Source organism: Gorilla gorilla, chromosome 6, assembly GCF_029281585.2.
Source record: "Gorilla gorilla gorilla isolate KB3781 chromosome 6, NHGRI_mGorGor1-v2.1_pri, whole genome shotgun sequence".
Classification (NCBI taxonomy): Eukaryota; Metazoa; Chordata; class Mammalia; order Primates; family Hominidae; genus Gorilla; species Gorilla gorilla.
The window spans coordinates 35,261,905-35,285,425 of record NC_073230.2 but is presented as its reverse complement, the minus strand read 5'-3'; the positions used below and the strand labels follow the sequence as shown (position 1 = coordinate 35,285,425).

Here is a 23,521-nt window from a genome sequence, read left to right as displayed (position 1 = left end):
GAGTTCGAGACCACCCTGGCCAACATAGCAAAACCCTGTCTCCACAAAAAATACAAAAATTAGCTGGGCATGGTGGCTGGTGCCTGTAATCCCAGCTACTCAAGAGGTTGAGGCAGGAGAGTCACTTGAACCTAGGAAGCGGAGGTTGCAGTGAACTGAGATTACACCACTGCATTCCAGCCTGGGCGACAGTGCAAGACTCCATCTCAAAATAAAAATTATAAAGCAAGATAATCAAAACAGTATGGTACTGTGATGAAATCAGCCACATAGACCAGTGGAACAGAAGAGAGAGCCCACATGTATTCAACTACTTTTTGACAAGGGCACAAAGGGAACACAATGGGAAAAGGATAATCTCTTCAGTAAATGGTGCTAGGACAACTGGGTTTCTACATAGACTTGAATGAAATTGGTCCCTTATCTTATACCATACACACAAATCAACTCCAAATGGATATAAGATCTGAAGCCGTAAAACTCTTAGAGAACAGGAGAATGTGGGGGAGAAAGCAACTTGACATTAGCCTTGTCAATGAATTTTTTGGATATCACACCTGAAGTTCAGTCTACAAAAACAAAAATAAATAAATGAGACTGCATAGCTGGGCATGGTGGTTCATGCCTGTAATCCCAGCACTGGGATGCTGAGGCGGGTGGATCACCTGAGGTCGGGAGTTCGAGACCAGCCTGACCAACATGGAGAAACCCCGTCTCTACTAAAAAAAAAAAAAAGAAAAAAAAATAAGCCAGGCGTGGTGGTGCATGCCTGTGGTGGTACATGCCTGTAATCCCAGCTACTTGGGAGGCAGGAAAATCGCTTGAACCCAGGAGGTGGAGGTTGTGGTGAGCCGAGATCACGCCATTGCACTCCAGCCTGGGCAACAAGAGTGAAACTCCATCTCAAAAAAATAAAAATAAAAAACAAATGAGGCTACATCAAACTAAAAAGCTTCTGCACAGCAAAGGAAACAATAAGATGAAATAGCAACCTATGGATTAGGGAAAATATTTGCAAACCATATATCTGATAAGGGGTTAACAGCCAAAATTTACAAAGTACTCATACAACTCAATAGCAGAAAAACAAATAACTTGATTAAAAAATGGGCAAAGGACCTGGATAGACATTTTTCCAAATAAACCATAAAAATGGCCAACAGGATATGAAAAGGTGCGCATCACTAAGCATCAGAGAAATGCAATCAAAACCACCATGAGCTAGCACTTAAAAGAGCACACCCATTCAGACAGCTCTGATCAAAAAGACAAGTAATAACAAGTGTTAGCAAAATAGAGCTACCATATGACCCAACAGTCCCTCTTCTGGATATATACCCACAGAAAATGAGATCATCACCTCACGAAGATGTCTGCACTCTCATGTTCTCCCAGCATTACAGCAGACAAGAATTGGAAACAACCAACTTGTCCATCGGTGGATGAATGCACCAAGAATCTGTGTGTATATATGTATATATATACATGTATACGTATACATATATACATATATATGTGTATACACACACACACACACACACACACACAATGGAATACTATTCAGCCTTACAAAAAGGAGATCCTATTTGCCACAACATGGATGAGCCTGAAGGACATTATGCTAAGTGAAATAAGCCAGACACAGAAAAATAGTACATGATCTCACTTATATGTGGAAAATGTCAAATATACAGAGATAGAGAATAAAACAGTGGTTGTGGGGTGGAGGGAAGAAATGGGGAGATGTAGCTTAGAAGTTATGAAGTAGTAGGTACGTAGGATGAACAAAGCTAGAGAGCTTTGTGGTAGTGGTGAGAAAGCTTTCCTCTGGACCCCCAAGCAGGAACGTATGGGGAGGGGTGGTTGGCACATAACAGGTTTTTTCTGTTTTGTTTTTTAGCACCTTGTCCCTTTCCCTTGAAGCATCCTGCGATTTAGGGCTGGAAAGGGTGGGGTAGAGGAGAGAGGGAGAAGAGAGGGAATGTGAATGGGTGCAGGCCACAGTGTGATCTTTTCCTGCTTAGAATCCTGCATGAGGTAGACCTGGAGAAGGGAAGCCCCCATGAAAAGGCTGCAGACCACTGTGTGACTGTGGGCCAGTCACTTAACATTTTTTTTAAATTTCTTTTTCTTTTCTTTCTTTTTCTTTTCTTTCTTTTTTCTTTTTTTTTTTTTTTTTTTTTTTTTTTGAGACAGAGTCTCACCCTATTGCCCAGGCTGGAGTGCAGTGGCGCCATCTTGGCTCACTGCAACCTCTGCCTCCCGGGTTCAAGCGATTCTCCTGCCTCAGCCTCCTGAGTAGCTGGGATTACAGGTTCGTGCCTCCACATTCAGCTAATTTTTGTATTTTTAGTAGAGACGGGGTTTCACCATGTTGGCCAGGCTGGTCTCAAACTCCTGACCTCGTGATCCACCCGCCTCGGCCTCCCAAAGTGCTGGGATTACAGGCATGAGCCACTGCGCCCAGCCCTAGTCACTAACTTCTGAGACACCAAGATGAGCGTGGGATTCAGTGGTCTGCATTGTTCATTCTAAAGTGAGTTGCAACATTCTGACCCCCCAGTCCAGAGTTCCCCAGCAGAGCTTGCTAAGAGGGTGGCATTGAGGACACCTGCCAGTGTCTCCACAGATGCCCACTCTGGGCCCCAAAAGGGTAGATTCTTTCTGTGACTCTCACACTGCAAAGACCTGTCCTGCCCCAACTGCTTATAACTATACATACACATAGTTGTTTTTTCCCCTCTCTTTTACACAGAGGAAATACTTTATATATTTTTTTGTTGTTTCAAAAATTGTATGGAAATTAACATTTCTTGTCTCGGGATGGTGCGAGGCACAGAACAAGAACATCATTTCATTTCCTTATGATCTTCTGTCTCCTGGCGGGGCACCCGGCACCTCTCCTTTGGTTTATAGGGTGGAGTGTAGACAGGACCTAACGACCACCAACTCTACTTAATGACAGGAGTTGGGTAAAAGTTTGCCATGTGAATAAATGAATGTATTCATCCTTAAGGTCCCCTCATTTTCCCCTAGAGTAGCCCAGAGCCTCATTTCAACCTGATAGCCTCAGTGCAGACTGTGATGTGCCCCGTTGGAGCCCCAGCTGGCATGCAGGGCAGTGGGCTCAAAGTGAGGTGCGAGAAGGGGATATTAATTCTTTGTACCTACTTATAAAAAATTTATTAAAACTATTCCTGTATTAAGATATTTATTCTTATTTTATCCCTACCCTTTTTGCTTCTTTGCATATGTGGTTTTTGCAATAATATATTCGTACATATATGGCATTTATAATAAAAATATTCACACACATTCGTAGTCGGGGCAGTGCTCATGATTTTTTATTGATTGAAGTGCAGGAGTAAAAGCTTAGGAGGGTGTTGCTAGGAGAAGCAGCTTTGCTACCTCCTGCTTTCCAGGAATGGGGAAGGAGTTCCCTAGCAAGGGTGTGGAGACTGCTGGGGATTTGTTCATTCTGCGGTGAGTGTTGAGAGATAGCAGCTGAAGCAGCGATTGAAGATGAATGAAGGAGCTTGGGATTTATTTTCCTCTTGTGGGAAAACATGAGGAAATGGATAAAGCAGAGGATAGAGGCTGGCCCAGGGGCTTTGGTGACTTAGTTTTAGGGTATTTCTTTCTAGAGTTCCAAAATGTTTGAAAGGAGACTAACAGCGGTTGTGTTTTGGCCTCAAAAGTTTTTTGCAGGACACCCCACGCCCTGTCAGGGACGCGAATGGGTGCCAGCATCTGAGCGCCTGTGACTCGAGTCCCGCAGCCCCTACGCTGCCCGCCGCAGGCCCTCTGGCTGCCGCCTGGTGCTGTGGACGCCTGGTTAATAAAAGGGGAGCATTTGGGGTACAGTAAGAAAAGCTGTAGTAGAACCCCAGCATGTTCCTCTGGTTTAAAAAGGGGACTGTTCTCAAGAGAGAGCAAGGCAACAGTAGATGAGATAAACAGCTCACATAGCATTTTGTTTATTTTCTTACCATGTACTACTCCAATGCCTACCATGGGCCAGGCATTTTGTCCAGAGTCCTGAAAACAGGAACTCAGTTATTCTTCACAACAGCCTTAGTGCGCACAGGCGTTCGCCCATTTTACAGATGAGCAATTTGAAGCTCAGAGAGGTGGCGTCACTTGCCTGGGCTCACAGTGCTCTGAGCCCCAGCTGCGCTCCCTCCTGGCCTCTGTAGCCTCGTGGAGGTGGAGCCTGGAGTGTGCTTTGCTCCTTCTCTGAGCTTAAGCTCAGAGCTTAAGCAGATGGGGACTGTCTGGTCCTGGAGTCTCTCTTGTGTTTTTTCTAGTAGGGATTCCCAACCCTTTTGGAATTATTTTGTTTGGTTTCACAACAGGCCTTTCTAAAGATCATCTTACTTTATATGGAATATGTAATATGATCACAAAGATGGCATTGCTTACACTGCCTTCCATGTTTTCAGTGCATACTCTATGGAGGTCCTCCTATCCCAGGTATTCTATACACACTCATTCTGATCCTTAAATTCAACCTGCAAGGAAGAGACTTGTGCCTGTTTCATGAAAGAGAAAATAAAAGCCAAGTGGCTTATCCTTCAGCTAACGAAAGCAAAGGCATGAACCCAGGTCTGTGTTGATGTTCTCTGTTAGAGGACAAATCTCAGTATATAAACAAAAGTCCATCTTGTCGCAACCGAGGGAGATGACTAGTTTCACCCAAGGACTTGGTGGTAAGCTGCTGCCGAGTGGTGTGTGTCCCACCTTGCCTGGGACAGTCCCACCTTGCCTGGGACAGTCCCAACTTACCACCTGTCGGCCCACACTGCCTTTCCCTCTCAGAAGTGTTCCAACTTGCAGGGTAAGCTGTGTGGCCCCTTCCTGCCCTGCCTGGGGCTGGATACCACGTGCCTTCCCCCTGAGACGCAGACGGTGTAGGCTGCTTCAACCCCTCGGGCTGATCGCTTTTGATCCAGTGGAGTTTTGAAGTTTTCTCTTCTGTTGGGCTTCATTAATCCCCCAGTTGGTCTGAGGTGCCCCACCCTCCCCCATTCTAAATGTTTCATGGCTCTTGGTATTCAGGTTAACAAATTAGCCCAATTAGATGGATAAATTAGTCATTCTAACTTTCTGAAGTCCCGCTGGAGGAGCTTTGCGAAATAGCATTTATAGTTTTCTAACAAGCAAGTTAAAGGACGCCAGCATGTGGCATTTGTTTAAGAGTAAAATGTCTTAAACAATGCCCTACTTAAAAACAGATTTCACGATTTGCTCCAGGACAGACCCCAAGCAACGTGGCCGAGTGGTACCACTGTGTCACTTGGTACAAGCGTTTCCAAACCGGCTCTCTTTATTTAGGGAGCTACGGCCAAGTACAGCAGAATTTATTGAAACCCACATTTAACTCCAAAGCTTCATGTTTGCCAAATTGTTTTTTCTGCGCCACCCGAGAATTTCTAACAGACTTCAAAACAGACTGCTTTGAATTCCATCCCAGTATTAAATGGTGAAGAGCCAGCAGCTCAAAGGAGATGAAAAGGGAACCCCTCAGAAGAGCCTGGCACTGGGGGCTGGGAAGCAATGAGGGAAAAAGCACACTGTCCCTTAATGGCTAATTCAGAATGCATGCGCGTTTTCACCTCACGAGGGCTCAGTTGCTCGTGTGTATAACAGTGACAGTAATCCCCACCTCCTAGGGTTACTGGAGGATTAAATGAGATAATGCACAGAATGTGCTTGAAACATCATAGGCACTGAGTAAACTTCAGGTCCCTTCCTTCCTTCCTGGCTCCTTTCAACTTTTAGCCTCAGATGCTGGCGTCCCTGTTCCTGGCTCAACTGGCTCTTCAAACAATCTTATTAATGCCTATTAAAATGAAACCCAATAAAAGTGCCAATATTTGGTGTTGAAATAATTGATGTAGCAGAGTAAGCCCCTGAAGCACCCAGGCAGGCCCCTGGTGCAATTTAGCCTCACACCTGGGGGATGAATTTCACAACTGTAATTGCTACCATATAATTCTTATTAATGTTGTGCTATAATTCCTATTTATTCCACGGGGCTTGTAAATGCATTAGGACTTGTCAACATATTATTTTACACTGTTTATGATCGGTAGAATTATGTCCTTCAGGGTTGTATTGTGCAAAAGCTCCAAATAAATGGCTTTGGGCCTCATTAAAAAAGAGCAAAAGAGGCTGCCTGTTGAAGTGGTTCTCCATCCCTGTCGTCTTGCAAAGAAGTCAGTGGAGTCTATTTCAATTCGATTCTCAGCAGAGCTCTTAGCCCTTAGGAATAAAAGAGAATCCCTGCTTCCTGTCTGAGCTGCGTAACTGCGATGGGTCAGCCCTAGCAGGAAGTGTCGCATGAGCTGAAGGGCAGATGCGGTGCCTAGGACTGCGTGTGTAGGGGATCGCTTCGTCTTCCAGGAGCTGCCCCACATTCTGCCGCTGGCGATTTATCCTTAGACCTCCTGGCCTTCTATGCCTCTTGCTCACTAGCGTGAGGGTAACCCTCTTTTAGTTCCAAATTTCCCAGCTCAAATCTATAAAGAAAAAGACCTGAAATTCATTCCACTGAAGTAGAAATGCCTTAGAAGTCCAAAACGTAACCCCCGACCTTGGAGACTTTTGCATTTACTAGGCCAGTAAAGCATAAAACTAAGGGGACAGGGTTCTGCTCATTTGGGAGTGTCAGGCACTAGCATGGGGAGTGTGAGGAGCCTGTCATCGTTGCTTATTTTTGGTTTTGGCCCCAGAGCAAGTCTTCCCTGTGCCTTTGCAGCCACAGGCTGGGTTGCCATAGAACCGAGTTAATGTTCTTGCTCCGCCAACTCCTAGCTGTGAATTGTTGGGAAGCCCTTGCCCTGGTCTCTTAGGTGGGAATGCAGGGCTCCTGCTTCCAGGGTTGTAAGGGAATAGCCGTGTTTGCAGTCCCCTGGTGCCGGGAGTGCCCTCTCCCTGGGCCGTCAGCGCTGCTCTGCCACGGCCACATCTCCTGTCCTGGGAGTGGCCGGGTGAACCTGTGGGGAGATGAGCGCTCCTGACAGTCCTTGCACTTCTCTTGTCCTGCAGGCAGCGAGTATGACGAGGAGGAGGTGGACTATGAGGAGTCGGACAGCGATGAGTCCTGGACCACAGAGAGTGCCATCAGCTCCGAAGCCATCCTCAGCTCCATGTGCATGAATGGAGGGGAAGAGAAGCCTTTTGCCTGCCCAGTTCCTGGATGTAAAAAGAGATACAAGGTAACAGAGGTGCTGCATGCTTGGCATAACCACATGGAAACAGGGCAAGCTTCATGGAAGGCAGCAGCCCTTTCTTGATTTTCAAGCGAGCGTATGGGCTTGGGGGAGACACTCCCCTCTCCTGCATTGGAGTGTGTGGGCCTCACCCCTGTGTGCACACAGGTGCCCTCAAGGAAGCGCTCACCCGCCACGGCTGCTGCCGGGGCTTTCCCCTCTGCTCACCTACGTGGGAGCCTGGCAGTCAAGAGAGAGCTTTTGTAGGAGGATCATGTCTTTGATAGTCTTCAAATTCATGTCATATTGGGGGACCCATCAGAACAGAATATCAAATATGTCAACCTATTTATTTGCTAAGCACCTTCCCCAATGGATGGCCCTGCAGGTGGCTCACGGGAGACCACTTTGAAGTTGTAAAAGCCCCAGATGGCTCCCAGAGCCATTTGGTGAGTGTGGAGGGTATTTAGCTTCCAGCTGAGGAAGTTCTTGCTTCCTTCCACCCACTGGCATGAAAGGGGATCAGGAGAAAAAAGGTCTTTGATATTTTTCTCACCAAACCACCCACTTCAGCTTCAGCTGCCTGTCTGCTGACCCAGGTCTCTGAGGGCCTGGGTGTCATGGGCAGCTGGGGGTGCTAACTTTTCTAATAAGGAACAGGGACAAAACAACGAGAAACAGCACAATAGTCAAGTATGGGTCTAGAGGGCATTTTAAAAAACAAAATTGCAAACTTCCCCATGAGCTGTTAGCAGCTCTTTCACATCCAGCTGTGAGCAAGGAGTATAAAAATCAGAAACATACCTGGTATGCTTGATGATATGCTAATTCACTCATAGGATAGCAGACTGACTATTTTTTAAAGCTTAAAAAAAAAGACAGCATAAGCACTTATATTGCCCCTTCTTAAATATGTGTCTCTGAACACTAATCTATTTCAGTACTTTTCATAGCAGCTATGGATATAAAAGCATGGCACACAAATGTATCACAAAGTTAGCATTTCTAGGTTTCACCTTCCCTATGTACTGTTACAATTCCATCATGCAAAGTCCAGATGCTCATTGTTTAAACTGAAATGAACTCCCCAGGATGCAGATGTGAGAAGCCTCTGAGGGCTGGCAGAGGAGCGCTGCATTTGGGTCAGAACAGGTCTCAGGACGCATCTGTACATTCTGTGTCAGAAGCGTGGAGTTGGGAGAGGAGGGAAGGGCCGCTCAGGGGTTACCTTGGGATACAAAACATCCACAGGATTGTTGGACAAGCCCATTTTTCCAGAGGGCAGTGCTTCATTGCAGAAAGAGACTTTCTCCTTCTTTCTTGATTTCTACAGATAAGGCTGTGACTGGCCACTGCCTGGGCTGGGGCTGGTTCCCACCGCGTCTCACCCCAGCTGTTCCTCCCCACCACTGCGGTCCTGCTGCCTGCTCTCCAGGGCCGAGCACCAGGCCGGGGGTGTCTTGCACATCGGCCATGTTAAAAGCGGGAGCCAAGTAATGACCTGTACTCAGGCTGACCCGCCAAAAAACAAAGGAAATACAAGCTACGCCCTGGGTTCTGGGCACAGGGTGCAGGGGAGGCATCCCCTCTCTCCCACCTCCAGCTCCATCCCCTTTTCTTATTCGCATCCTTTCCTCCTTGTCATTTCTGTTTTGTCTTTTACTTTTCCTTTGCTTGGGTTTCTGGCAGTTTCCCCCTTCCGTTATCTGTGTCTGGGTTGGTGGGGGCTTTTCTGAGTGTTCTCTCTCCACCTAAGGCCACTGAGAATTCAATGAGCCTTGGGCTGAAGGGGCTGCTGGCTCCAGCCCCATTAACTGGCAGGTGACATGGGTGGCAGTTGGTGGTCCTGATCCCACAAGGGAAGCGTGAGTTTCCTTTTCTGGCCAGAATGCCAGGTCATGATACACAGGGCCCTAGCAGGCTTGTGACCACACCTCTGACCAGGCGCTGGAGATGAGCTGCTCCTACATCCCAAAGCTGGCGGCTGACTCTTTCTGCCCCGAAGTTGCTGGCTGGAAGGCAGGGCTGTGCTCCAATGCGATTAGTATTTCATCTTATTCACAGCATCATTGCTGGCTTGGGTACTGGAGAGAAGAGGGTGGGATAAGCTGGGTACTGTGGACTCGGGCAGAATCCAGAAGTGCTGCCACCTCATTTGTTCTCAGGGCAAGTCAGACTTTTCTTATTCCCTGCTTGCTGCTGGCAGCAGTCTCTGCCAGCCAAGTCTCCTGGGCACTGACTCAGGATCCACAGTCCTCACCATTTCATTGGCATTTACGGATCAGACAGAAGATGAGGTACCGAACTCCCAGACCTCATGCAGAGCAGGGAATGGGAGAAGGATCCCACTGTAAGGCCAAGTCTCCACATTTCCTTCCCATGTTAACTCCTTAGCCTAGGACGCTCCCTGCCCTTTGTAGAGGAAAAAATAATGTTTTCCTCAGTCATCATAAGTTCTAGTTGCAACAGATTCTCTCTAACAAAAGAGAGATTAACAAGAGAAAAACAGTTTATCAACATGTGTATTTCATATACACACAGGAGACAAGACACCCAGGGAATGGGCAGTTCTCATAGCTTATACGGCATCTTCAACAAAGAACAGTTAAGTACATTTTTAGAGAAGTAACAAAGGAAAAGGGCTTTGAGTCTCTGGAAGCAGCAACTTGTGGAAGGAAAAAAGAAAAAAAAAAAAAGGCAGACAAAGTCCTGTTAGTGTATTAGCTTGTTAATGTAGATTCCTCCAGTACCATTTCCAGGCCAATAAGAGTCTAAAGTCCTCTTCATTGGTTAACCTTTGATCTCCCCGGAAGAAGTGGGAGTGGGCTTTCTTTTGTCTTTGTAAATTTGTGTCCTGTTTTGAGGCACACAGAGGGAGAGCAAGGAGCCTCCTTCCTGCATCTGCTGCTGCTGAACTGCCTTCGGCTAAAGAGTCCTTAGGGCAAAGAGGCATTTTTGGGTTGCATATTCGGGTCCCCCGTCCCTTCCTCTCTCCCTCAGTATCTCTCATTTTAATTCCACTCCTTTCTCCAGCACAGCTCCAGTGCCTCCACCTCTGGGACCCCTCACCAACCTCCCAGACTGACTCCCCTCTCCGCCCCTCATAGGTCAAGTTCTCATCCTCCCCACATGCTCTTTCTACATTGAGGCGCCATTTCCCTTACTGCTCCCATAACCCGCAGAGCTCACTGTCCCTCCTCAGCACCCAGCACATGTCTCAGATGTGACAGATGCTCTGAGGGCAAAGGAATCAAGGTGTAGTCCATGGGAACGGGGAAATGTGGGCTCCCCACTGAGCCCCAAAGCCATGGGAGGATTCTTTTCCTTTGTATCCTTCCCAGAGGCGTTCCAGGCCACAACCACTGAGCCCACCACCCTTGCCCTGCTCATGCTCGCCTGAATTCAGGGAACAGAGAGGACTTCCCTTCCTTATAATGCAGATAGGTTTAAAAGATGGGTTGAAGTGCTTAACCTTTGATAATTTTTATGTTAGAATGGCGAGGATTAAAGGCATTTTTAAAGTTTTTTTGTTTTGTTTTAAGAAATGTAAAACAGAACAATACCCCGCCCCCCAAAGTTCCTCTGGAGTCCTCTGCTGCAGAGAGTACATTGATTGTTTGAGACAGATCCAGATACAGTGTCCCATTTCCAAACACCGAGATACATTTAATGATGAGGGAGTGCTCACAAAGTAACATTGAGTGGAAAAAAGGTGTTGAGAGAGAGAATGTGTGTGTGTGTATGAAAAAATAGTGAAAAGAAATGCCTCAAATATTAACAGTGATAGTATCTGTTCTTTTTTATCCTCTTCTGTGTTTTCTGAATTTCTGCAATTGTCTAACTGAACATGGTATTTAAATGACTGAGGGAAGAGGCAATTCTTTTTTTCCTGAAGACCCCACCCAACTTGCTGGACACAGTGTGTGCTGCTGTGCAGTGGCCAGTAGGGAACTGCGTGCGCCTCGGCCTCCTGCTTTCTGGGGCTGGTGAGGTGTCCACACTGCTGCAAGTGGTTTCACTTTTAACCCCCACCATTACCACTACTACCATCCCCAATTTGTTTTCTTACTCTTCTTCCTCATCAAATCCCCAAGCAACTTCATCTTCTCCGCTGTGTACAACATCCAGGCCCTGGGAAATTGACCACTGGGCTTATCTAGGGCAAGTGTCACATGTTGTACACATGAAGGCCTGAGTACTGACAACAAAGATCCCATACAGGTAAGGACAGGATGGCCCAGCTCAGCATCTGGACTTTAGGCTTCATGATTCGATTTGGAGGAGACTTTTTAGAAAAGCCTCTAAATCGCCTGCTGTCTATTGACTGGCCTAATTCCATCAGAGGGGACAGGTAGTTCCTAATGGTGGAACCCCCCACCTAAGTTCTCCTTTCTACCTCCTACCTTCCCACTTTCTTCCCTTACTAGCTTGATGTCAGAGCATCACTTTGAGAAAACTCAAAGACAGTTTTCTCCAGACTGTTATCCCAATCCTTCTTCCCAACTGGTAAGATTTTTCAAAGACCACTAGCTGGTTGTTCTAATTAACAAGTACCTAGCACATTAGGAGACTAAATGAGGAAATATGGACTATGGAATCGGACATGCCTGGGTTCCTATTCCAGTTCTGTAATTTACCAGCCATGTGATCTTGGCCAAGTCACTCACCTTCTCTAGGAGTCAATTCTCTCATCCAGAACATGAGTATTAAATAAGGCAATTGACATCAAGTACCCAGTATGGTAAGCTCTTAATAAATGTTAGCAACTTTCCTTGCCCTTTTGAAGCTTGATTCCATTTTTTTCAAAGACCAAAGAATTTCAGCAATTTCAGTATTTCAGTTTCCGGCCATTTATTTTATTTTTTTACTAATATTTCTGAAAGATCAAATTTGTTTCAGGACTGATGAAATAAACTTCGGTGGATCTTTTCAGAGCTCCTCTGGTCTTGTAAAGAGGACATTCCCGTGGCCTATAACTGAATGGCTGGATGGAGGAAATGTCTTAATAGAGTCTAACTTGACCTTGTACTAACATTTGTGATAAGGGCAACCCACTGACACTTGTCAACATTTTTTAATCACAGCAGCAAAGACAAAGGAGTGATGGCACAGCAGGTTTTTTGACCAACCCTGGAAATACTTTATGTTTCTAAATGTGCTTCCTGATTTTTCCAGAGTCATAAAGCTGATGTGTGTGTGGTGTTGGCTGTTTTCCTCACAGCTCATGCCAGACACACAACATGGCGTTTACGTTCAAGCTGTGAACGGGCCACAGCGCCTGCCGGAATCCCCTCAGCCCTGGCTTGTCCTTCTCTTGGTGAATGACAGATCTGGCTTCACATTGGACTGGCTTCTGTGGCTTTAGCAATTTCTGGTCTTAAATCTTTTTTTTAGCCTAATTAGTTATAAAAACCTCAGCCCTCAATGGAATGGCTAAGCCCTGATACTGTTAAGAGTTGCTGTGCCTTTTTGTTTCTTGGTTAATGCTTTTCTGTTTTTGGTTTCCTCTATTTTCTGACAAGGTTTGAATGGTTTTGGGGCACAGAGGTAGCTGGATTATTAATGAGCTGTCCTGCATCAAGTTCCCCATGAAAACAAGGACATGAAATATTTTAGTAGCCCTTCATCCACGGAAGAGGACCCTGCTAGGTGCTCAATATTCGTTGAGCTATACATGGGATATTACTAAGCAGGCAGGTGCACATTTCTAGCATTTGTAACCCAGGATACTTTCCACCATATTAAAGTTGAAAGTCTTTATCTAATGGTCATAAAACTAACATTCACTCTCTGTCTCTCTCTCACACACAATACATGGCTTAAAACAATTATCTTTTACAGTTCTCTGGGCTGCCTGGTTCAACAAGGTGGTTCTCGCCTGGGGTCTCATGCAGTTGCTCTAAGACACCAGCTGGGGCTAGAATCATCTGAAGGCTCACTTGGGCTGGATACACACGTTGGCCTCTTCACTCATGTGCCTGGGCCTCGGAGGGGATGGAACCGCCAGGGACTGGCAGGGCATATCTACCCATCTAACATTTCAGTGGGTCTGATTCTGCCACTGCCACTACCCTCCCCTTTCCTGCCCCAGCAGGCTCTGAAACCCCCAGCATGCCTCTTAACAAGACTGAAGTACCTTATGTTTGAAAGGATTGATGCTGGAAGGACAAGGCTGAGGTGCAGAAGGCCTGGAGCCAGGTGTTCAGGGGAGAGTGTTTGTCCTTCTGCTTCAAATCACTGGACAACCTTCAGACTCTGAGCATAGCCAGCTGCTACTTGGCACCCCTGGGTTCAACAAAGTCCAGCAGAGTTCTCTTCCAAGGACTTTTAAAAAAACATTAATGTGTACTGCACATCTCTAATGTAGTAATAATAACCACCACGTTTATATTTAGTAGCAACCCTTCTTCCAGACTAGTGAGGCATGAACTTGGGAAGTGCTGTTGTAACTTCATTCACTCACAAAGACTTAGCATCTACAATGTGCCAGGCACTGTGCTAGATATTCATGAGACAACAGCAGGGAGCTGTTTTCTGGGAGCTCTTTGAAGGCATCCCATGAAGAGTGGGAACAATATTGTGTTGGAATCCTTCAGTTTGGGCAAGGGACTGGGTCTAGCAGGACTGGATTTAGGTAATATTTTAGGAAACAGCTCACTCTCCTAAAATCTGTGCTTTTTGTTTCAGGCTGTCTCTTCTGTGTTCCCTTACTCTCTAATCTGGCAATTGCTGACTTGGAAATTAAGACCTATCTCAAATACCACACGTCCGCCGTCCCTTCTTAGATCTTCCACCAGTTACTTACTACCCTCGAGCCCATTTCCTCACCATTTAATTGAGATGAGGATTACTGGTGGTTAAAACTGTAGAGAGTGACTCTTACATAGAATACGGAATCTTACACAGAATATGCTGGTGAACTAGCAAAACCGACAAACAGAAATTTAGAAAGCATTTTGATAACTTTAGTATCCAGATGCTAAGAAGTCCAATCTTAGTGACTAACATTGTATAACCTTAAATTTTTAAAGTTCATTGTATGTTTGGAATGTAATACTTAAGGTAAGGACTAGTCTGACTACAGGTGCTTATTAAACATGTACAACTGTATGGGGGGACAAGATTTGGGCAACAAGTAGCTCCCACAGTGGCATCAGAGATACTGGCTTAGTGCAGAGCAGAAAACTGACAAAAACTCTGGTTAAGGCATGGTAGGGAACTGTTAACACAGTTGTCTAGAAGCAAGCTGTAAATTGAGTTTCCAAATCAAAAATTTCTATATGTTAAACTTTTGGGATATGCCCTGATGTTGTTCTTTAGAAAGATATTTTGTTGGTCATGCCGAGGATATTTGTGTAGGATTGTTCACTGTTAACTTTCTCTAGAGTGGAAAAGATTCGGAGGATTTTCTTTATACAGTCTGTAAGTCCTAAATATATATTTTATATAAAATTGGAAGAAATCAGTACTTTCATTTTCAGAGTAATTGAGGCACATCTGAAATTTTGAGTCAGCTGTGTGTGTGACCATCCGTACAGCCCATGACCGACACACCAGAATGTCCTTGAAGGGTCCCAACTGGAGTCCTTGCAAAAGACTACGCTCTAAACAGCTGCCATCCAGGAACTGCAATCCAGACCCAAATTGAGGTTTCCAAAGTTTGACAGGTATTCTGTGAATCCATCTAATAAATATTTTTGTCTTCTCCACAGAATGTGAATGGCATAAAGTATCACGCTAAGAATGGTCACAGAACACAGATTCGTGTCCGCAAACCATTCAAATGTCGCTGTGGGAAGAGTTACAAGACAGCTCAGGGCCTGCGGCACCACACAATCAATTTCCATCCCCCGGTGTCGGCTGAGATTATCAGGAAGATGCAGCAATAACATGCTGGTCATAACTGTGCCAAGAAATCCTCACCAGCAGTTGCTGATTTTGAAAACAGCCACCTTTTTTCAGGGGAAGCATTCAGCAACCCTTTAAAGAAAAAGAATTAAATGCATGCTTTAAATTTTTTCTGTAATTTTGGAATGATGTATCTTTGTAGAGTTAATGATTTTGTACATTTGCACATGTAATCATCATACCCATTTTCATTACTTTGATATAAGGTGCTAAACAAAAAAAGCTCTAGGTTCTTCAGCACATTTCCCCCAAAACAAAATAAAATTGAGGGCATGTTGCATATTGTTGAATTGTATTGCAGTGGTATCAACCTGGGGGGAGGAGGGGCTGGCACTGAGATTTTTTTTCAAGATTGTAATGTGATTGAAGTTTTCAACACATCAACTCACGTATGTTCAAAACCAAAATAATACCTTCATTATCAAACTGGTTACCATGCCTTACATAATGGAGTTAGTATTTGTGAGTAGAAAGACTTTAGGTAATGGAAATATAAATAAGAAAGAATGTTTAACATAATATGCTAAAAATATTTTCATATTTAAATAACATACATAAAGGTGTGCTTTCTGTGTTTTATATTACTTGCAAATCCTTTTGCCCTTTAAAAAGCTGAAAATCTTGCCATCTGACTTACTAGTCATTTTAGTGTTATAAATGGCATTTTGTACAAAATAGTCTATTCAGTTCATTCATTCATTTAACACACATTGATTGAGTGCCTGCTGGGTACAAGGGATTCAATTTACGCCTATTGATATCTGCGGACCAAGATACACATTTAGTGAAATACTTTTTTCCCTGAAATCTGTTAGAAAACACTTTGAAATACTTAAGTGCAAAGTGTGTGTGTGTGAAATTTAGTTATATCTTCATATTCAGATGAAGTTTTAAAGCACTTTGTAGTTCTCTATTGCCAACAATTTAATGTTTATGTGTTGCCAATTCTTGCAACCACTGCCCTACCAAACCTGTGGGTTGCAAATCAGAACTAAAATTCTAAGCACGTTTCAAAGAGGAACACTTTTGTTAAGACCCCTGTTGCCTCTTCTTCATGCTCATTTTTTCCTTTTTTTAAAAGGCACTTTTCTCATCACATTGTAGAGAGGTCTGCATTCTCATTAGAAATGTCTGTTTAGCTTTATAAAACAAACACTTTGCTGAAATAGGAAAATGAGCCTTATTGACAAGTGCTTCTTGCAGCAGGTGGTCAAAGAAAAGCGTGACTAATACGACCTATTAGAGTAACCTACATCTGGACCGTTCCTTAAGTTTTTCCTCACCGACAGTACCATCATGCCTTGAGTGTTCTTTTCTCCCAAGTGCTATTCCTTAAACACGAGAGTTTACCAGTTGCCTAATTATGCAATAAAAAATGCTTTGAGATAGCTAACTGCCCATAAAACAAACTCAAATTGCTTATAAAAAAGTTTCTTCCATGTTCCCATTTGATGAAAAGTCTTACATCACATATAACTGGGAAGCAGGGGTCCCTCCTCAATTTTCAGACATTTTGAAAGGATGACAGTTCTGTTAGATGAGTAAACCTCTATATTCATAAGTTCTAAAATCCTTCATTATGAGGGATTCAAAGTATTTATGAAAACACTGCCCTCTAAAAATTTCCTCAGATCTGAAGTATGGTCTTGGTCCTGAATATACAGTGTTGTTATCCTATGTTTAAAAGGGTGATCCAGACATGAGACGCAACTAGTTGGTGCATAAGAAGGCCCCACTTGGCTATTTCATATCTACCTACAATTGACCAAAAAAAATTTTTTAGGCCAGCAATTATTATTTAGCTTCGCTCTTTCTAGTGCAAGAAACTGCAGGCTGGATCAGTAGTTCAACAGCTAAACAGTCATAAAATAGTCATTGTGCATGTTAAATTTCTTTCAATGCTTTCAAAGATAAATTCCAATTTCTATTTACTTATTCATTGTGACAGTATTACTAAACAGGTAAGGATGGGAATATTTTGTTATACTGTGTATAGTGAATGTATTGTACTGTGTCTGTGAAAACTGTGCTTTAAATTATATTTTCATATGTTTTGTTGGGGACAGAGCACATTAAGTCAGAAAGCAACAGAGGTTTGTTTTAGAACTGAAGGCAATTTAATCAAAATTCCTGTCAAGAAAAGCTGCTTATAAATGTAAATGAAATCACATTTAAAATAAACTGCCTCTGACCCAAAAATAAATATGGCTCTTTATTTTCCTTAGTGTCCGTTATGAAAACCAGTATCAAGTTTACCATGGAAATTAATATATCCATTCAGTTCCTCATTCTAAGGCTGTTCAGTTGATGCATGTAGACTTTATTCCCTTACATTTTTGCTTAGATTAGATTAGGCTGTATTACTTTTCTATCAATAACAAATTAAGCTTGGACTTAAACTATTTTAAAATAAGTTCTAGGCTAGTAAGATGAACAGTGTCTACTACTATAATAAATATTCCAAGGATACTTTTGGATTAACATGGTCCATAATTATTAACTCCAACAAAAATGCTCCCATTGTTGAACATATTTTACCTAAGTATATTCTGCTTGTCATATAACCTATCTGGAAGCTGAAACTTGGAGTCTCCAAAGCTATTGCTTCCTAGGACTGCTGTGTCCTAACAGCTGGCATATGAATGCCTAATACTGGTTTGCCCTAGACTCAAAAAACTTTTTAAAGGATTCTAACAATATACAAACTCTGCTTCCACAAACAAATACAAGTGACATGATATGCTGCAGTTGTTCACATATAGCAACTCAAAATGCCACCAAGTCTAAATATTAGGTTAACATCTTCAATAGCTAGTTTGCTCAGAACAAATGTAAACTATTTTGATGATAACTACAAAAGCGGCAAAATCAAAAGTTAGTTGGTACTTTAAATTATTCACACGCACATTATAAAAGGGAAAGGGAATACAATTCAGAAGTATTTTAAAGGCCCAAACCAAAAAAAGATGTTCAAAATGCTAGATTAATGAAAAACTTTCACAAATAAATTTGACAACAATGAAATTACAGATCTTGGAAAATGTGTCCTCTTTCTTTAATGTTAGTGAGAGTTCTATACCGCACAGACATAACTGAAGAAACACATTACTTTGATTTGGGTTTATGTATTGTACTTTTAATCACTTACTGAGAATATTTCAAATTTATATATTCTCATCAGGAAAATGTAAAAAAGATACTGATATATATTCTGTGATTTTATGCCACAAACACCCCTGTTATGAGATCATTTAATAGGAAAACAATTATACTGACATCTCTTGTTCCATTTTCCCATTAGATATATACATACAACTTCAAGATAGTTTAAAAATAATCATTCAGGTTATTCTAAAATTTTGCCATAAAATTAGCAAAATATGCCTTCTGTTAATTGCTAAAACCAATATTTCACATATAAAAGCATGTGATCTCATTCTACATGCAGCTCCATTTCTGAAAATTAAAAACCTATCATTTCATGGGCTAAATTATAGAACTTTCTATATTCGAAGAACTACTTCACAAGACTGTTATGATAAATGCTTTTTATTACATAATATTTAGTAGTCATGCTCAATCAACAAGGTCAACAGAAACTTGTGAATATTCTGCTAAATAATCTAGCACACTAATACATACACGTTTTTCAGTGCAGTAACATTGAGATAATCCTTGTATCCTTTATTCAGACAATTCTGCAAACTAGGGAATAAATAAAGATATGAACACACAAGAACTTTTTTTTAAAGCAGGTAAGATTAACAGAGATTAAAATTTATTGATAAGCCAAAGACTGACCCTGATCCTAGTAACACCGAACTCAAAGTAGCTCCTGGTCAGAAAGTGCAGTAGAGGGTGCATGAAAGCATCGCTCTATGGTCTCCTCAGTGGTCTATTTTAGGTGATTTTTTTTTTGTTTTTTACTGCTAAACTATATTAACTCATAATAAAAAGTAACTAGTCAAAATTTAGAACATTCTGATCAAAATGGGTCTGCACATGCCTTTCAAACACCTGCTGGTCATAGTCAGGAGGGAACTGCTCGCTGCACATCGGGCACACCTTCCAGTGACTTTCAACATGTTCTTCAAACTTGCTCTGATCATAGTTAGGAGGAAACATTAACTCACAGAGGGGACACTTCTTGTGAACATCAAAGCTTAAAGAGAAAAATGAAAGAATTACATATTTCTAATAAATGTAGAACAACAACTTGTCCGTATATGACAAGGTTCCATTTATCTAGTTAGCTGATATTCATACTAAACAACCTACCTTAAAAGTCTTTACTCCAGAAACCTTTCTCTGCTTCTAAATGCTTGCTGTAGACAATTGTGTAACCCATTTATAGAGCCTCTAAATTCAGTTTTACAATTAGATTAACAAAACCTTTTTTCCCCCTTAAAACCTCCCAAATCCAATCACAATTATGTGAAATTAGTACCAAGAATTCTTCCACGTTTCACAGAAAATGCCTTTTGTAAGACTGTAAGGATAAATACAACTCATAACTTCCCACCAGTGCATTTGGTTTAATAGCTCAAAGCTTTTATGGCACTGGTTCCCAAATGATTGTATGCATCAGAATCAGTCGGAGGACATGTTTTTGTTTTTGGCCAAAAATACTGTATTTTTAACCAGCAAGATCATTGGTGCATTATTATACAACATTAGGTGTTTTTTGCAAAACTAGTTCCCATCCCCAAACAACAGACAATACATGCATTTGAATGACATTTTAGGAACAGTAAATATTCTTTTAAATACTGCAAGTTAAAAATGTTTTCTGACAAAACTCCCTAAATTGGAGGACATGTTAAAACACATATTGCTGGGCCTACGCCTGGTGTTTCTGGTTCGGCTAGGCCAGGCCCTACACATGTGCATTTCTAATGAGTTCCCAAGGACCACCTTTGAGAACCACTGGCCGAAATAACCCAAATTCTACAAAGGAAAGAAAAAAACTACCTGGAATCAAAGCAAAAGCCTGTCCCATGCCCACGTAAATGTTGACTTGGAGGATCAGGAGCAGTAGGCACAGTCTCATCTTCCTAGGGGAAAAATAATTTTGGAACTTTTAAGAAAAGTAAAACCAAATATAAATTCCTTAATTCAATCGAGCACATACAGTATAAAAGAAGATTACACTTCAGGAAATTTTCTCTCTGCTATCATTTAATTAGACTTTCAAATAAACATGTTTGAAACTTTGCAGAGTATTTCTCTATAAACTAACACTGTGGTGTTCTTGAAATAAAAAGCAGTATTCAGAGGAATAGAGACATACCACTTACAATACCATTTACCATACCTGTATGTGTAAATGAAGCTGAGAACAGTAGACCTTTTCAAACCTATATACATAGGTAACTTTTACTGACTTTATCATTCCGCAGACTGAGTGACCACTTTTTTGCTTTTTTTTTTTTTTTGAGATGGAGTCGTCACTCTGTCACCCAGGCTGGAGTGCAGTGGCGCGATCTCGGCTCACTGCAACCCCTGCCTCCTGGGTTCAAGCAATTCTCATGCCTCAGCCTCCTGAGTAGCTGGGATTATAGGTGTGCACCACCATGCCCAGCTAATTTTTGTATTTTTTAGTAGAGACAGGGTTTCACCATGTTAGCCAGGCTGATCTCAAACTCCTGGCCTCAAGTGATCCGTCCTCCTTGGTCTCTCAAAGTGCCGGGATTTCAGGCGTGAGCCACTGTGCCTGGCCCTACTTTCAATACTGTCAGACTGCATTATTGTCCCAAATGTTCTCATTTAATAACTGTAAGCTTAATTACAAGAAAGACAGTCTCTCTGACAAGATACATCCATTGCATGATATACAGAAATCATAATGAAAAACTAATAAAGTATGTGTGAGTTTGTATATGCATATTCTTGGGGAAGCAAGTCCAACTGGATTAACACATGTTAAAGCAAAGCAATGCACTAAACTACAAGCCTCAAAACTCTGCTATAGAGGAACAAAATCCAAAGTTAAATATTTCAGAGGTTGTCAAGTGAGACTTCTAAAAATTTGTGCATCTAGTTTTAATCAGAAAGAAAACACTGATTTGGATTCCCATGGCTGCATCCCAGCAGTCAGTTTTTAGAGATCTGTACGTGCTACATCAACAGCCAAACACACAGGCTCATTTAACACTGAAACCAGGCACATCATCTAAATTGCCTATTTCCTTTTTATCTCTCAGCAGCCGTTAGCTGCTCTCATGTCATGAACTAACAGCATATCCCCAAGTGCAGCCGGCACTGAGGAAGCCTTTATGTTACTGGGTAGGCATGCTTGCCCCAGAGCTGCTATTAATGCGTCAGTTAAGTCTGTCATGGGAAGGAGCACCAAAAAAAGTATATATGGTGTGAAGTGCAACGTGAACAAACAAAAGACAAAATGAGTATTTCTAGTACTTGACTATCCTTCTGACAATTTTCCCCTCTTGAAAAGTAAAAGAAGGGGTAAAATACTTTTGTTTATCTGTGAGTCCCATAGGATATAACTGAGCAAAAGGAAAACGGGACAGATAACCTAATGGGGGATTAAATTGGGAGATAAAACACGAATACTTTATATACTTCAAAAATTCAATCAAGTAACTAAAATCCAGACAGCTTTTAAGTCTGTAGATACAAAGAAGGAAGATGAGAAAGTAGTTGAATCTGCTGAGCTTAGTATGTAGGACAGTGAATTCTGATTCTGTGCCAGGTTACTCTAGCTCCCAGATTTAGGCCTCCCAGCAACAATCTTTGAAACACTGAGTATACTTAAATAACTACAAAACAGTGATAAGGAACAAAATTTTCTCACTCATCTTTGAAAAAAAAATCCAAAATATTGAAATGCTGAAGAAAATAATTGGAAAAGATAAAATGAGGTAGGTCTTGATATTATATTTTTTAGAATTTTTAACGACAAATATTTAAAATAGAATACAATTTTCTAGGGGCCAAAAATGTAATGGAACCAAAAGTTTCATAACCTCCTTTTCCTGTTTTATAATAGCTAACAGCCTACACCAATTTACTGCTTCCATGAATCAGCTAACAGTAGAGTTTGTAGCTAAGGTTCCAGACTCAGACAAACTGTCAGACATGTGAACCCTGCTCGTTAAATACCTGGAGGGGAAAAAAGGTAGAAGTAATTTATACTTTCTAAGTCATATATAATTTGGCAATGATAACCCGATTATTCTGTTATCTTCTACCACCTATTACCTAATAAAAGGGGAGAGGGGCTCAAGAGTGTAATTCTACATGTTATAATGAGAAACAATAAGTTCTCATGAAATAAAACATGAACCATCTACCCAGAGCATAGGTTGAAATCAGAGAGTATGCAGTAAGCACTCTAAGGAGCCAATCAATACATATAATAAAGTCTCTCATGATATTGACAGGCAAAATGATGAGTGAAATCTTCACTCGAGAATACATTTATTCTATTTTACTCAACAAGCCTGGTTAATTAGTTTCAAAGCCACAGTAGATTAAAAATACTTTAATTTGGAAATGAAGCTTTTAAAGCATGCCGACTGACAGTTAAAAAAAAAAAAGCTACTGGGAAAAAGAAAAGCAAGACAAGAACTTGAAATATCCAATGTTAGGCATTTCACTATTAGTAATAGATCACACAGCCTTACTATACATCTTAAAAGAATATGACACCATGTAACACTGATTTTTTAAATAAACCTTAATCATCAAGGTTATATTAAATGAAAGCATGGAAAGCCAGAGAATCATGCATTCTGTTTTAGAAATATTTCTACCCCAAATTATTAAATTATCAGTTTCAGCACTGAACCTTACAAACCCAAAGGGTTTAACAGCACATTTTAAAATATCACCACCTAGTATTTTAGCTAAACTACTAAAATAATCTTGTAAGCAAATTTTATTGAGAATACCATACTGAAATATATTTATGAACAGTTCCAAATTTTAAGAAATACCTTTTCAGAAAACTTTTATTAATATTACTTTAATCCATTTAAAGATCTAAACGCCCTATTGTTTTCATCTATGTTTACACCCATCAGCACAATACTCTTTCCATTACAAACTGGTTTTTAAGCAAAGGAAACAAGCTAAGATAAACTGACATTCAATTTGAAACTCAAAAACTTCTCATTATCTGCTCAGGATATACTCTGTACAAAAACATTCTTGTTTTCTTATTAAAAGCATATGACCACCTTGGACATTTGAATAGTAATTTTTTTTTTTTTTTTTTTTTGAGACAAGGTCTTGCTCTGTCACCCAGGAGTGCAGTGGCACGATCATGGATCACTGCAGCCACGACCTCCTGGACTCCAGCAATCCTCCCATCTCAGCCTCCCAGGTAGCTAGGACTACCGGCGTGTACCACCACACTCGGTATTTTTTTTAAGAGA

The 23,521-nt window shown here is 41.8% G+C and overlaps 2 protein-coding genes across 27 annotated transcripts in view; one reads left to right on the top strand and one right to left on the bottom strand.

Moving 5' to 3' along the window:
* JAZF1 (JAZF zinc finger 1) overlaps positions 1-17,325 on the top strand; it is a 356,426-nt gene extending 339,101 nt beyond the window's left edge. For both annotated transcript variants that reach the window (XM_004045230.4, XM_063708432.1), the window contains 2 exons: positions 7,051-7,220; positions 14,927-17,325. In XM_004045230.4, the coding sequence (XP_004045278.1) occupies positions 7,051-7,220; positions 14,927-15,103 (347 nt within the window). In that variant the 3' untranslated portion in view covers positions 15,104-17,325. The remainder of the gene's footprint in view (positions 1-7,050; positions 7,221-14,926) is intronic.
* A 1,330-nt stretch (positions 17,326-18,655) lies between these two features.
* Positions 18,656-23,521, bottom strand: part of TAX1BP1 (Tax1 binding protein 1) — an 88,233-nt gene continuing 83,367 nt past the window's right edge. For all 25 annotated transcript variants that reach the window (XM_031012664.2, XM_031012662.2, XM_031012663.3 and 22 more), the window contains 2 exons: positions 20,094-20,176; positions 18,656-19,284 (listed from right to left, as the gene is read on the bottom strand). In XM_031012664.2, the coding sequence (XP_030868524.1) occupies positions 19,083-19,284; positions 20,094-20,176 (285 nt within the window). In that variant the 3' untranslated portion in view covers positions 18,656-19,082. The remainder of the gene's footprint in view (positions 19,285-20,093; positions 20,177-23,521) is intronic.